At 37.4% G+C, this 15,102-nt stretch overlaps 1 protein-coding gene across 5 annotated transcripts in view; it reads left to right on the top strand.

The window, feature by feature from the left end:
* MBOAT2 (membrane bound glycerophospholipid O-acyltransferase 2) overlaps window positions 1–15,102 on the top strand; it is a 134,701-nt gene that overhangs the window by 48,205 nt on the left and 71,394 nt on the right. For 4 of the 5 annotated variants that reach the window (XM_012785720.3, XM_012785719.3, XM_012785721.2 and 1 more), the window contains 2 exons: window positions 5,230–5,375; window positions 11,886–11,963. In XM_012785720.3, coding sequence (XP_012641174.1) covers window positions 5,230–5,375; window positions 11,886–11,963 — 224 coding nt within the window. The remainder of the gene's footprint in view (window positions 1–5,229; window positions 5,376–11,885; window positions 11,964–15,102) is intronic. The other variant, XM_012785725.3, reaches the window with a different exon arrangement.

The raw sequence follows: 15,102 nt of genomic DNA, 5'->3' as shown, positions 1-15,102 counted from the left end.
ACATTTGAGTGCAGGTGTCTTTTTTGTAGAGTGTCATTGGATCTTTTGGGTAGATGCCCAGGAATGGGATTGCTGGATCAAATGGTAGAATCACTTGTATCGCTTTAAGATATCTCCATATTGCTTTCCACAGAGGTTGAACTAGTTTGCAGTCCCATCAGCAGTGTAGGAGTGTTCCTCTCTCTCTGCATCCACGCCAGCATTTATTGTTTGGAGATTTTTTGATAAAGGCCATTCTCACTGGGGTTAAGTGATATCTCATTGTGGTTTTGATTTGCATTTCCCTGATGATTAGAGATGTTGAGCATTTTTTCATATGTTTGTTGGCCATTCTTCTGTCGTCTTTAGAAAAGTTTCTGTTCAAGTCCTTTGCCCACTTTTTAATGAGGTTATTTGATTTTTTCTTCCTGATTTTTGTAAGTTCTAAGTTGAAAATGCTTTTTAAACTACCTAAATGCTTTTACAAATTTATTTTGGGGCATTATAAAAATTTTCTTTGAAAATCTTTAAAAATAGGTTAATCTTGTTGCTATTACTTTGAAGTGGCATAAATTACTGAGCATTAAGTAGGCTTTCAAACTTTGTCCCTAGACACTAACTTAATTGTTAAGTTGAGCCAAATCACTTGGTGTTGAGGAAAATGTTTTCCTCACCACCTCATGTAAAACAACCACCTTAAAGGGCAACCTCTGTGGTATATCTAAAACTATTACTTTCATAGGTATTTTTATGTTCAACTTTTTTTGAAAGTCTTCTTTTGTATAAAATGAGGTATACATAAATCTTCAGTTAGCTAAGATTTTTAATCCTTGCTTCTTACTGCATCCTGCCTGACCTATAACAAACTAAAACAAACGTATATTAACTTCACACACGATATTTTTGATCATGTTTATTGTATATAAAAAGTAGCCTTATGTTGATGTTTTGCAAAATAGGATGTTGTCTGGTAGCTGATGACATCTTTGTTTAGAATCTTGCCTATGGTGACAGGGTTTGGTCTTCAGACATTCTCTGGAAGTAGAGGCCAGCCCTGCAGAGAGGCAGCTGTGGAAGAGCCAAGAGTCGGTCAGGCTTGGGTTTGGGTCTGGGCACCTCCTCTTATTATATGTGACCTTGAGCTCAGTACATAAGTTGGTTGAATAAAATGGGTGAAATACACCTATTCTGAGGACTAAATGAGATAATTGGTGTGAAGTACCCAGTGCACGACGGAAGTACAGCACATAAATTGTAGCCGTGTTAGTCTGCTGGGCAAAAACTCCTTTTTAGACTTTTGGAGGCACACGCTTGCGTGGTCTTTCTTGCTCTCTCCTTCTCCAGTGTTCATTTGCCTCCCCAGCCCTAATCCCTATGCACAAAAGAATGACTAAGAGTTTTGGTTTGGAAAAGTTTGACATTGAAGACATTTATTTATTTAAGCATTTAAGCATATTATGGGTTACAAGTGTTAAGGCTACATATATTGCCCATGCCCCCCTTCCCCCTCTAGTAAGAGCTTCAAGCGTGTCCATCCCTCAAACGTTGCACATCTTACTCATTGGTTTGTATATACCCATCCCCTCCTCCCCCCTCCCACCTGCCCGACACCCAATAAATGTTATTCCTATAAGTCCACTTAGGTGTTGATCTGTTAATACCAATTGGCTGGTGAGTACATGTGGTGCTGGTTTATCCATTCTTGAGATACTTCACTTAGTAGAATGGGTTCCAGCTCTATCCAGGAATATACAAGAGGTGCTAGATTACCATTGTTTTCTTAAAGCTGAGTAGTACTCCATGGTATACATATACCACATTTTATTAATCCACTCATGGATTGATGGGCACTTGGGTTGTTTCCACAGCTTTGCAGTTGTGAATTGTGGTGGTATAAACATTCAAGTGCAGGTGTCTTTTTCATAAAGTGACTTTTGATCTTTTGGGTAGATGCCCAGTACATTGAAGACCTTTTACAATAGTTATTTGCATGTCTGGGTGTGTACGTATTCTAGTATTTTGTAGTAAATTGACAGCCTGAACTTTCCCATCTAAACGTCGTACAGATTTTTTTTTTGATATGAATTATGCTGCTCCCTCTTCCTTGAGTTCCCGCCATTGTCTGACTGTCCGAATCCTTCTTATCTTTTGTAGTTTGGTTACATGTCCCAAGTACCAAGTTTACCTTTGGGAGGCATCCCCCCAGGCAGGGGTTTGACTGCTCCTTCCTCTAGGTTCCTCCTGGTCTTCTAGCTCTGTATCTGTGACTCACTCCCTTTGTTCTTTTGGAGCAGGACCACATACCATGCATCTTCATCTCTCCTGCACAGTTATCCTGGCATTTGGTGGATAAGTGTGTGAATTATTCTTAAACTGTATGGTTTTAGATAGGTCACCTAAACACTGAGACTTAGTTTCCTCATCTGTACAATGTGGCTTTCTGCCTCTGGACAATCCTCTTCAACTACTCTTCTCGAGGTCACCAATAAAGTTGCAATTGCCAGATTAGATGGCTATTTGTGGGCTTTATGCCCTGTGACATTTGACAATGACCACTGCTTCTTGACACCCCCACCCCTACACACCACCCCAGGTCCACTCATTCTTACACTCCTGAGAAGACTGCTCCTCTGCTTCCTCTGCTGCTCCTGGTACTTGGTCTTAGACATGTCCATTACAGGTCTTTAAGATTCTGCCCTACAGCTTCTTGTCTTTCTATAGGTTTCCTTCAACTGTATCCATTATCCCATATTCATATTTCCCCTGCTGGCTCCAGACCTGTGTTTCCAAACTGAGTTTGGAGTGTGCACACTTGTCTGCTGGGCACTCTCAAGCTGAGCATACCTGAGTAGATCATTCCTGCCCTTTAAACTGCTCTTCCTTTCCGTTATTTCCTGATCTCAATTAATGTCATCATCATCCATCAACAACGTGTTGCCTTTTCCATTCCCAGTCTCCTTATCTAGGGACCATCCCTGACAGTTTCAGCACCAGTGCTCTTTGAATTGGCCCTCTCCTCTGCTCCAGCTGCTCCAGGCCCTGCTTGCTCAAAGAGGTTGGGACAGCAGCCTCCTGACCCGCTCTACATACTCCTTGTTCAGTTCCTTCCTTTGTAGAAGTAGAGAGTCAATCACATCACTTTCTTATTTTAAAAATCCTCAATGGCTTTTCATCACTGTGAACTCATTTATAAAAGCCTTAGCGTGACATATTAATACAAATCCCCTCACTTTCCGAACCCCCCCATTCAACCTCAGCTCCCTCCATTCCTGCCCACACTGTGCTCATTGCACTTTCATGTCCAAGTGCTTTCTTCACGTTTTTCTCCTTAGATCGCCTTTTCCTTTATTGTCCAACATAGTGCTTCTTGTACTTGAGGATTCTAAAAACCTGTGTCTTTATTTAATTTTTTTAAACATACGGACTTTGGGCCTATCCCCACAGGAATTTTGATTCAGTGTCTGGAGTGAGGCCTGATCTCATTTTCTTTATCTGAAAGATGACAGTGTAGAAAATAGATAATTACAAAGATTCTATAAAATTCTATATGTATGTGGTCCTAGAATGCTTCTAAATATTTTGTTTTATATTATATAAATATCCAGATATGGAAAGAAGGAGAGAACATCTCCTCAGAAGGCTGTGGAGATCAACTGGATCAGGAACTGCTGCTCTGGGCCCAGCTTGTTTGTCACCTACTTTGTGACATCACCCCTTAGGCTCTTTCCTTTGTGCTGTTCTTAAAGCGCTTTCTGCTTAACCTTTAAAAAGACACTAATGTTGAAATTGAAGCTCCTTGTGTATACATTTGCATTTTCTATTAGATTCTACAGCCATCCGGGCTAGTACTGGGACTTAGGCATTTTTAGATTTCCTGTGCTTTGCCCATAGTAGATACTATCTACATGTCTGTTAATTAAATTAAGAGCTATTTGAAGGAAATTAAGAGATATTTGAAAAAAGTTTTTAAACTGTAAGAAGGATCTGCTCACTGTAGATGTGAGTAGTTATTAATATCAAGAATACTGATGTTTTCCAATGTTTTTCTTTTTGCTTAATTTTTAAAAATACTATTAGAACCCTTTAGGAGGGAGAAAGTGCTAGAACTTGTTAGACATTTTGCTTGTATTGAGTCTATTTTGAAGAACTGATTTCTTAGGCAATGTGCAGCAATGTTCAACTGTTTTTTTCCTTATAATGTAAGAAAAAACATCCTTGTCTGTGTCTTTAAGCAGAGACAATCGCTATGGCAATATCTACATGTTTCCAGGATCTTCCATGTAGATAGTGTGATTTGTTGATAATTTAGGTGCTTGAAACAGTGATTTTTAAAAAAATGTATATTTTTTGTAGGTTCCTAATGTCGGTTGGATTTTTTCTTTTATTTATAGATTTCAAGACATACTTTCCTTAACATTCTATGAGAATATGTTTCATAAGAGAGAAATGGAGATTTTTATCTAGTACCTACCATCAGAGATTCTTATTCTCAGCCTTTTTTACTTGGAGAGAAAAGAGCAGCAGCAGTCTTTCTCTTCTGCAAGTGAAGAACAGCGTCATTCCTAGAAAGTTATGAGGAAATTTAAAAATTGACATTGGTGGACTTAGGCTTTTTAAAGGCTGCTTCATCTCTTATCATTCTTCCCTCTCCTGCCCCCCCCCCCAATCCTTGAGATCCTTCAGAGCTAAGCATCTGGTTCCCGCTGTTTACAGTGGTCATGTTTAGACCACAGCAGACTCCCCTTCACTTTACCTGGGGAAGGTCTTACACCTCGCCAGATCCCAGGCCTCCTGTTCCCTTAGTTTTGGGGAGCTCCAGAGCTTGTCACCTCCCCATCCCTTGTGAGGAAACTTGGGGCTTTTCTTTCCACCACTTACAGGGTTGCCTCAGTCCTTAAGACAAGTTTCTCTTCCCTGTAACCCGCAGGGTGCCATGTTTTTTGTCTCTGTGTTGCAAACCAGTTTCTTCCAGGTGTCCATCCCTGTCTCTCTCTCCCGCTCCCCTCTACCTACCTGTGGACACCACCTGCCCCTGCCAGGTGTAGCACAGACAGTATTGGGCATTGCCTATCACTTTGACCTGGAGGCTCATCGCTGGGAAGGCCCCTGATTTTTGTTTTCGTTTTTTGTAAACTGGAAGATCTTGATTTTATATAACCTTGCTGTTTTTGTCCTGGGAATTTAAATGTAACATCAAATGAAAAATTCGTGTCTGTGTTGCTAATACAAAATTTTAATTTTTCTTTACAGGTCAACTTTGTAGTGTGCCAACTCTTTGCCTTGCTAGCAGCCATTTGGTTTCGAACTTATCTACGTTCAAGCAAAACTAGCTCTTTTATAAGACATGTAGTTGCTACCCTTTTGGGCCTTTATCTTGCACTTTTTTGCTTTGGATGGTAAGTAATTTCGATCATTTTAAAACGAAGACTATTTGGATATATTTGAGAATTGAGTGTGTAGAAAGATACATTATATAGGGTTTTGTTCTTATATTTATTTAAGAAGTTCTCTCCGGGTCAGCTTAAAAAATTTTTGTTTTTAAAGAAGGACAATAAATAAAAGATGGGGAATGGGCTCTCTCTTTAAGAGGATTTACTATTTATAATTTATGAACAAGGACAGATGAAAAAAGGATATAGAGACATTTTATTCTGTCATGAGTAGTTCTTTTTACCTATTTTGCATATTTTTTTAAAATCTAAGGCAGATAAACAATTTAATATGTTTTTCTGTTTGCTTGTTTTTTCTCTGTTCAGGTAGCTTTTAAGAGTCTGGTAAAGCCCATAAATAGAATTCTATTGCCATTTTTTAGATTTTACCATTAGTGAAAGAGGCCTTTTGTTGGTTCATTTGTTTGTTCTTGGTGGGGAAGAATTATTTAGATGGAAAGCTTTTATTTTGACCCTTCTGTGAGTGTGTGTTTTCTTCAGTTAGCTCCCTTTCCCAGTTGTCAGGACCACCCTGAGAGCTTTAACAACAGAAATACTATACCTCCTGTTTGTTAAAGGTCACTGTGGTTGTGCATGACAGGAAGTCAGGAGAAGAGCTGTCTTGGCAGCGGGACTCTCAATGGAAGCCCTTCTTTGTGATTTCTTCCTGAGTGAGTGTGCATGCTGCTTGCTCACTGGCTCTGGTCTTTACCCACTCACAGATAAGGATTTCTAGGCTTGCTCTACTGCAACTCTACTGAGTTGAAAATTCTCTGAGTGGATGAAAATGCACTCACTTGGTCTGTGCTTTAGTAGTTTTTGTTGTGGGTATAGAATCTGTGGGACTTTGGTAATACTTCTGTGTTTCTTCTATGATGTTTTTGATTATTATGAGAGTTGGAATACATTATTTCTTTTCTTTTCTTTTCTTTTCTTTTTTTTTTTTTGAGACAGAGTCTCGCCTTGTTGCCCAGGCTAGAGTGAGTGCCGTGGTGTCAGCCTAGCTCACAGCAACCTCAAACTACTGGGCTCAAGCAATCCTCCTGCCTCAGCCTCCTGAGTAGCTGGGACTACAGGCATGCGCCACCATGCCTGGCTAATTTTTTCTATATATATATTAGTTGGCCAATTAATTTCTTTCTAATTTTATAGTAGAGACGGGGTCTCGCTCTTGCTCAGGCTGGTTTTGAACTCCTGACCTCGAGCAATCCTCCTGCCTTGGCCTCCCAGAGTGCTAGGATTACAGGCATGAGTCACCGCGCCTGGCCCATTATTTCTTAATCTAACTTTTTGCCTCTGGTACTTGCAAATGTGTCTTAGAAACTTGTGAAAAAATCTATTAAGGGTAACTTAATTCAGTCTCTACCATATTACCATACTACCTCTGATAGGCACTGCCCATGGTAGATAAGGGTTTAGTATTGAGATTCAAATGTGATGTCTTACATAAGATCTAAGTATGGTCTTTTGCTTTCTCAATATCAAATTTGTATCATCACAGTTTTTTGAGGTGTCTCAGGTGATACTGTTTAAACTTTTCATAAATCATGCCATGGGGTATTTTTAAACTTTTATTAATGAGCTATTCAGACACAGAAGTACAAAGAGTAATGTAATAAACCCTCATATGCCCATTACCCATAGCTTCAACAGTTATTAAAATTTCATCATTCTTATTTTATCCTCCCCCCACCTTAGTTTTCAATAGTATATGGAAGCACATCCAAGTCTATACATTTCATCCACAAATAACTTTAGTATTCAGTATATATTTGGGTAGTATATTTTCAAGAAGGGTTGGGGAAGGCTTGCAGTTCAGATTGGCCAACTCCAGGGGACACCATTGGCTTTGTTCTCTGTAGAGACAGAAGATTAAAATGTAAATAGTGTCTCCTACAGTTGTGTAGCATGTTGGTACTGCCAAAGATGGGGATGAATCTCTTTGCTTACAAATCTACTGAGGAAGTATTCTCTTTTGCTGTGAAGCCTTCTTCGATGCTTTATAACACAGTGCCATAAGTAACTCGACGCCGTGTTATAATGTCAGATAGTCCTAAATGTTTCAAATTATATGCCATAACCAGGATTTCTGTTTTTAAAAATGAGTTCTCTGTTCTTAAAGGAGAAATATTTTTGTATTCCTTTCTTTGGGAATAGGGATAGTTTATGCCTCTATACCACATGTAAAATAACTTTCTGGTAATTAGAACTAGCTAATGGGAAAATATTCTTTTGATTTGAATTTCAGCACTTAGTTTTTAGGCTCAATGGCAATCATATCTGCTCTTGGTTTTCACAACCTTCCTTTTGGAAAATATGTTAGTACTCTGTAAATATGTAGACATACCTCAGAGATACTTGTAGGTTCCATTCTAGGCAACTAGAATAAAACGATTATTGTAATAAAGCGAGTCACGTGAATATTTTTGCTTTCCAGTGCATATAAAAGTTTTGTTTACACTATACTGTAGTCTGAAGTGTGCAACAGTATTATGTCTAGGAAAACAATATACATTTGTTAATTTAAAGAAAACACTTTATTCCTAAAAAATGCTAATGATCATCTGAGCCTTGAGAATCTTTTTGCTTCTGGGGGGTCTTTTTTTTTCTCAGATAGAATCTCACCCTGTTGCCCATGTTAGAGTGCTGTGGCGTTAGCCTAGCTCACAGCAACCTCAAACCCCTGGGCTCAAGTGATCCTCCTGCCTCAGCTTCCTAAGTAGCTGGGATTACAGGTATGCCCCATGCCTGGCTAATTTTTTTTTCTATTTTTAGTTGCCCTGCTAATTTCTTTCTATTCTTGGCACTTTTATATAATGGAGACCACTTCTTTCCTTAAGCCTCATGAACCAGCTAGCTTTGAACTGCTAGCTTCAAAATCTTCTTTTGTAGCTTCCTCACCTCTCTCAGCCTTCACAGAATTGAAGAGAAATTAGGACTTGCTCTGGATTAGGGAATGTTGTGACTTTGGCTTAAGGGAATGTTGTGACTGGTTTGATCTTCTATCTAGTTCACTAAAACTTTCTCCATATCAGCAATAAGACTTTTGCTTTCTTATCATTTGTATGCTCACTGGAGTAGCACTTTTATTTTACTTCAAGAACTTTTTCTTTGCATTCACAACTTGGCTAACTGGTGCAGGAGGCCTAGTTTTTGTCCTGTCTTTGTTTTTGACATGCCTTCCTCACTAAGCTTAATAATTTCTAGCTTTTGATTTTAAGTGAGAGGTATAGGACTCTTCCCTTCCTTTGAACACTTAGAGGCCATTGTAGGGTTATTCATTGGCCTGATTTCAATATTATTATGTCTCAGGGAATAAGGACGCTGGAAGAGAGGGAGAGAGATGGGGGAACAGCAAGTAAGTGGAGCAGTCAGAATACACAAAACATTCATCATTTAAGTTCACTGTCTTATGTGAGTGCAGTTTGTGATGCCCCAAAACAATTATAGTAGTACCATCAAAGATCACTGATCCCAAATCACCATAACAGATGTAATAATAACAATGAAAAAAATGGAAATATCATGAGAATTGCTGAAGTGTGACACAGAGACACAAAGTGAGCACATGCTGTTGGAAAAATGGTGCTGACTTTGATGCAGGGTTGCCAGAAATCTTCGATTTGGAGAGGACTCACTATCTGCAAGTGCAGTAAAGCAAAGTGAATAGAATGAGGTCTGTCTGTAATTGATCATTTTACCTACTTGTATTTGGTCTTACCTTCTTTTCTTAAAACTATCATCTGCAAGTTTCTTTTAACTGCTAATTAATTTATACTTTATTTATTTAAAACATTCATAACAATACAGGCCTGGAATACAGCTTAGACTCTGAAGTGAGACAGGCCTGCATCCCTGGGTTCCTTGCTCTGGTAGCTGTGTGTCTCTGGATATGTTATTCAACCCCTCTTAGCTTCGTTTTCCTCAGCTGTAAAGTGGAACCAATGATTACTGTGAGGCCTGAAATCTGTAAAACTAGAGCAGAATGGATTGTCATTGTGAGTGTGGAAATTACTGTGGGTCAGTCGTCTTTTATGACCATCATCTAGTTGGTGATCCAGATTGGAAGTTTTTGTGTATTCAGTCTTTTTTTTAGAGTTATTATACAATATTGAAGTACCTTATTATTTGTGTCTTTCTCTCTCAACTGGAAGCTCTTCAAGGATGGAAACTGTCTCATCAACTCTTGTATTAATATTTCCAGTGTCCAGTATAGTGTCTTTCAGAAAGTAGACATTCAGTAAAGATTGATTAAACAACTGAAGAGGTTCAATCTTTTTTTTAAAACTTGTGTTCTTTTTTTCTAACAATAAATTTTATATCTGCTTTTAGTCTGATTTTAAATTCAAAATAAGTAAAATGTGATATCTAAAACAAACTGATATTTTATGATAAAGTGTTCTTTTGTTTTCAAATTGCTTAAGTAGTTTGTGAGATTATGATACACAGTCCATGGGATTCCCTTTTACCCCACTCCATCACTTGAAAAATCAGCCAGTGGAAAAATTGCCCAGAAACAACTTGAGTTTTAATGTCAGTTAGAGTACTAAGTATATGACCTTAGTTTTTTCAACTCTGAAATGGTAAGGGTTGGATTGTAATAGACTTAATTTCAGATACCTTGTGTCTCTAATTTTTACTTTTCAATAATGCTTATTAGTTGAGTGCTTACTGTGTGTTAGATAACCCAGTCAATACTTTGTCATATCATCTCTTAATCCTAAAAAAAATCTTAAGTGGCTAATAGGTATTTATTATGCTGATTTTACCAATGAGGATGAATAGAATAGATCAGAATTGTATTATGAAAAATATCATCAGTGTTGTAATTGAGTAAAAGAGCAACTTGATGCTTTTCATGGAAGTCAATGAAACAGAGGTGAATGCAGATCCACCCTCTACTGATAATCTCGTATTGTCAGAATAAGAAAAGCTTACACAACAGGAGACTGCCCAAATACTCTATTGCACCCAAAAGATGGCCAAGCATCTCACTCGAATGGTGATGCCAGGAGAATGGGCACCGTAGAGTGATATAAGGCACTGTAGCATTGCTTAAGAAGTAAGATTCTTTGCTTCTGAAGTTGTGATATATCCTTCATATTTCAGGGAAATTTACTTGTAGAAAAGGAGAATTTTCCCCCCAAGTCTTCAGAAATATTTTCTTGTTTAAGATATGCACCTTTAATGAGTTCTACTCTCAATGTAAACAGCCCTTATAAGTATCTAGGAGTCCTCTTTCACATTGTCAGTGTTAGCAATAAATGGGAGGTGGATAATTAATATGAAAAGCGTGTATTTTTTTCCTTAGCTTCAGTTTCCATTTATAGTCATAGGTTTTTCTGCTTCGTCATAGTCCTGTGCGTGCTAGCACTCCAGGCCAACATGGTTTTCACTGTGTGTTGTGTGTGTGTTTGGGGTGGGGGTGGGACAGGCAGATTGACATATTCTGCACAGTAGATAAAATGAGTTTCTTCTACAGGCCTGTCTTGGAGCCTATTACTGATATATAATATATAATATTGCTATAGAAAAAAATGTGTCTAAAATTTTAATTAACTTTTTTATGTTGAAGATGCCAGTTTATTCTATAGAGATTTAAAAGTAATTTTAATCATATGTTGATACCCTTATTACCCTTTCAATCATGCATGATGGTTTGAAAATTTTATCATAAATTTGTTCATAACACCAAAGGGAAAAGAAAATTGGAAGAGTATATGTGTGCATACACATAATCTCAAGGATAGTTTTGACTGACTTTAATCCCAGACAACCTAATTGTGTTCTGTCTAAATTTTGTGAAATGAGTGGATAATTAGTTCTCTCCTTTAATGGTGGATTTCTAGAATATTAAACTATTAGAAAATACTGTGTCATGTTTGCCAGAATGTGTTGTAGATACATTACAGCAAATTCATGAATGACTAGATATATATATAAGAAAGTTTATTTGGCTAGAGCAACCATGTTTTGAGAATAAACAGGTTTGAGTGTACTGTTGTTTTTTTTTTAGTACATTCTAATATTTAATACTTTGTTGTTTGTGATCAATATTGTTAAAAAGATAAAGACAATACAAAGCTGAGATTGGAGAAATTAGTTTGGGAAAACAACTGATGTTCTTTGAGGACTATTCTGAAATCCATAATTTATTACTCCTTTTTTTTTAAATCATTGTGCCTTGAGTTATGAAGAAAGCTGTAATCCTTGAGCCACATAACCCCACGCAGCTTTCCTGTAGCTAGGAGACGTGGAATGCTGGGGCACTGAGCATGGCTTTAGGAGTTGATTTTATTTTTCCAGTTTTTCTCGGGTTTCTCCAGGGTATTTACAGAATTTTAGATATTAGAGGTTTTATTCCTTATTTTTTCTGAGAATGTTCTATATTGTACATAAGTACTTTTTAACCTAAAATTAGTTCGACTTGTTTGTGACTGGGTATCCCTCTTGTAACAATGTTCTTACTTTTTATAGGTATGCCTTACATTTTCTTGTACAAAGTGGAGTTTCCTACTGTATCATGATCATAATAGGAGTGGAAAACATGCACAAGTAAGTATTTACTTTGTCCACATATAAATGTATTTAACTTTAATAGAATTGGATCAAAATGGAATTTTAATTTATTATACCAAAAATAACTCTGAATTGTGCTAACATTTTGAAGAAGAATTGTCATAAATACAAAAATAAAATCATTGGTATGCATCACTCTTCTATTTATTTAAAGCAGAGTTTTTCAACCTCAGCACTGTTGACATTTTAGGACAGATAATTCATTGATGTTCAGAACTGACCTGCATTGTAGGATATTTAGTAGTGTCCCTGGCTTCTACCTACTAGATGCTAGTAGTACCCCTCAAGTTGTGACAATTATAAATGTTTCCAGATATTTTTAAATGTCTCTTGGGGAGTGAAATTGCCTCTTGTTAATAACCACTGACTTAGTTCTGTAGGTCTGGGGTCCCCAACCCTGGGCTGCGGCCGGTACCAGTTTGTAGCCTGTTAGGAAAGGGGGCCACACATCACTGCTTGAGCTCTGTACCACCTGCACCCCTCCCCCCCACAACACCCCACCTCTGCACCTCAGTCCATGGAAAAATTGTCTTCTATGAAACCTGTCCCTGGTGCCAAAAAGGTTGGATACTGCTACTGTAGTTGATAGCAGTGGAGAGATGGAGTGAAGTGAATAGATTGGAGAGAGATTTCGAAGGACTGAATGATTGATAGGTGCAGGTAGTAAATGAGGTCTCAAGGATTACTCCCGAGTTTCTGGCTTAAACAGCAGGCTAGATGGAAGCACAGTTGTCTGGGGTAGGAAGCCCTGCAAGTGCAGAAGCATGTTAAGGGGACAGCATTTCAGCCGCTAAACAGTGCTTGGTATGTAATAAACTCTCTGAACTTTTGCTAAGTAAATGACTGCTGCCTTTACGGTATCTGTGAGGCATAGTAGGAGCTGGGTAGTTATGTAGGCATGCAGTTGGAGCAGAGTAGCTGGGCCAGAGATATAAATTTGGGAATAGAGATGGGTAAAATGTGTTTGGTTGAAAACTCAGGGACAGAGTGTACCAGCGGATCCTGCTGGGCTGTTCCTTATTATCTGAGATGTGATGTATGACATGTGCACTGTATTTCTGAATTCTTAAGCACATGGCTACAAGAGTTTTGCATAAGGAATCAGACCTTATAGCTTTTGATTATCTTTTTCTGAGTCTCATTCTATTTTGTGTCTTCTGTGTTTGGCATTGCCAGTTATCTCCTTTGTTGTGATGTGTGTCTTCTCAATTTCTAGTGACACTACCTGTAAGGCTTTTCTCTTTCTTAAGTAAACCAACACTTGCAGGTTCTTGATGTTTTGACTTTAATTTTTAAAAGAGGAGAAAGAATACTTTGGTGTTTCAGATGAAGCAATTTTTATACCATTGTGACCCTATTTTTAAAATCTTGTACAAATGACAGGTTCAAAGTGATACTACAATTAATATCTGATGAAAAAGATACGTTTTCAATCTATACAGTAGAAGAAAAACCTAGTTAGATTACTAAAAACAGGGGATTTATATACTACTGTCTAAAGCAAAAGTAATATGCTTTTAGTTGGAAGGTTAGTAAATTCATATCTGGTAATAGGAAATTGTTTATTTTTCTGAAAGGAAATTGCAATCTGTGAAGTTAACTTTATAATACTTTAGACCTGTACTGTTCACCATGGCAGCCTCTAGCTTACAAGTAGCTGTGTAAATTTAAATTAATTAAAGTTTAAAATTCAGTTCCTTAGTGACATTAGCCACATTTCGAGTGCTCAGGAAGCGACTACATTGGGCAGTGCAGATACAGAACATTTCTATCATAGCAGAAAAGTCTGTTGTATAATGCTGCTTTAGAGACATATAGTTGTATAAAATTAGTAATGTTACTCTTTTGCAGTAAGTATTCAGGGAGAAAATGCTACTTGTATATATACTGCTGATATTTAGAATAGAATTTCAGTGTTGGAATATTAATGGAACAAATTAGGGTAAGTAAGGGTTTGTGATATGAATTGCTATTGTTGGCAGTAAATATCAGGTGGTTAATTAATTTGAAAAGTGTGTATTTTGATCTTTTTTTTTTAGCTCTCCTCTATTTTACTTTATACTCATATGTATTTTTCTGTTTGACGTTTTCTTATTTGTTTTCTTGTTATCTATATATACTTTTTTTTTCTCTTAGACCTTTACATTAATTTAAAATGTTTACTAGGTCAGACCTTAAGAATTTCACCCAAATACACTAGATGGGCCTTAGAGCATTCTTGTGTGTTGTTCAAAGTTATTGTTTGTGTATAATGCAATCTGTTTTATTTCCTTCAGTCTAGTTTTACATGGTATGCGTCAGCGGTCCCCAACCTTTTTGGCACCAGGGACCAGTTTCATGGAAGACAGTTTTTGGGGAGCAGCTGTAAATACAGATGAAGATTTGCTTACTCACCTCCTGCTGTGTGGGGCCCTCCCCTCTAAGTTTAATGGAAGTCAATTTTCCCATAGGGCTGGGATGGGGTGACCCGCAGAGCTCTGCGAGTGGTTCCCTAACAGGCTGAAGACTAGTACCAGTCCATGGGCCTGGGTACCGCAGGTACATGGACTATATTTCTATGAGTATGCAGGGTTTAAATCTCTAAAATGAAGGATTTGGACTTTGGTACTTAACAGTTTTAAAATTCTTGCATGTTGCTGCTTTATAATTTTTTCTTTTTCTCTTTTTTCTTTATGATCTTTATGAGTTTAGTTATTGTGTTGGCTCTAACAGATCCATGCATAAATTAAAATATTTTAATATAATATAAAATTTATTTTTGTAGCTTCCTTTAATGCTCTTATGTATGCTTTATTATTCTGTTCCATATCTAGATAATCTATATTTAACACTTAATCTATTTGAGAAATCATTGCTTTTTCCTAGTCTGTATTTCCATAAAAGCTTTGAAATTTTTGAGAAAAAAATTGAAAATTTTAAATAATAGAGACAAAGAAATATTTAGCGATACAGTATCCTATTGTCTTAGCCACTTTGGGCTACTGTAACAAAATACCATAAACTAGATGGCTGATAAACAGTAATTTATTTCAGATAGTTCTAGAGACTTGGCAGTTCCGGATCAGGGTGCTGGCAGATTCGGTGTCTGGTGAGGGCCTGCATCTTGGTTTATAGT

This window comes from Microcebus murinus, chromosome 3, assembly GCF_040939455.1.
Source record: "Microcebus murinus isolate Inina chromosome 3, M.murinus_Inina_mat1.0, whole genome shotgun sequence".
Lineage (NCBI taxonomy): Eukaryota > Metazoa > Chordata > Mammalia > Primates > Cheirogaleidae > Microcebus > Microcebus murinus.
This window is presented reverse-complemented; position numbering and strand designations above follow the sequence as displayed.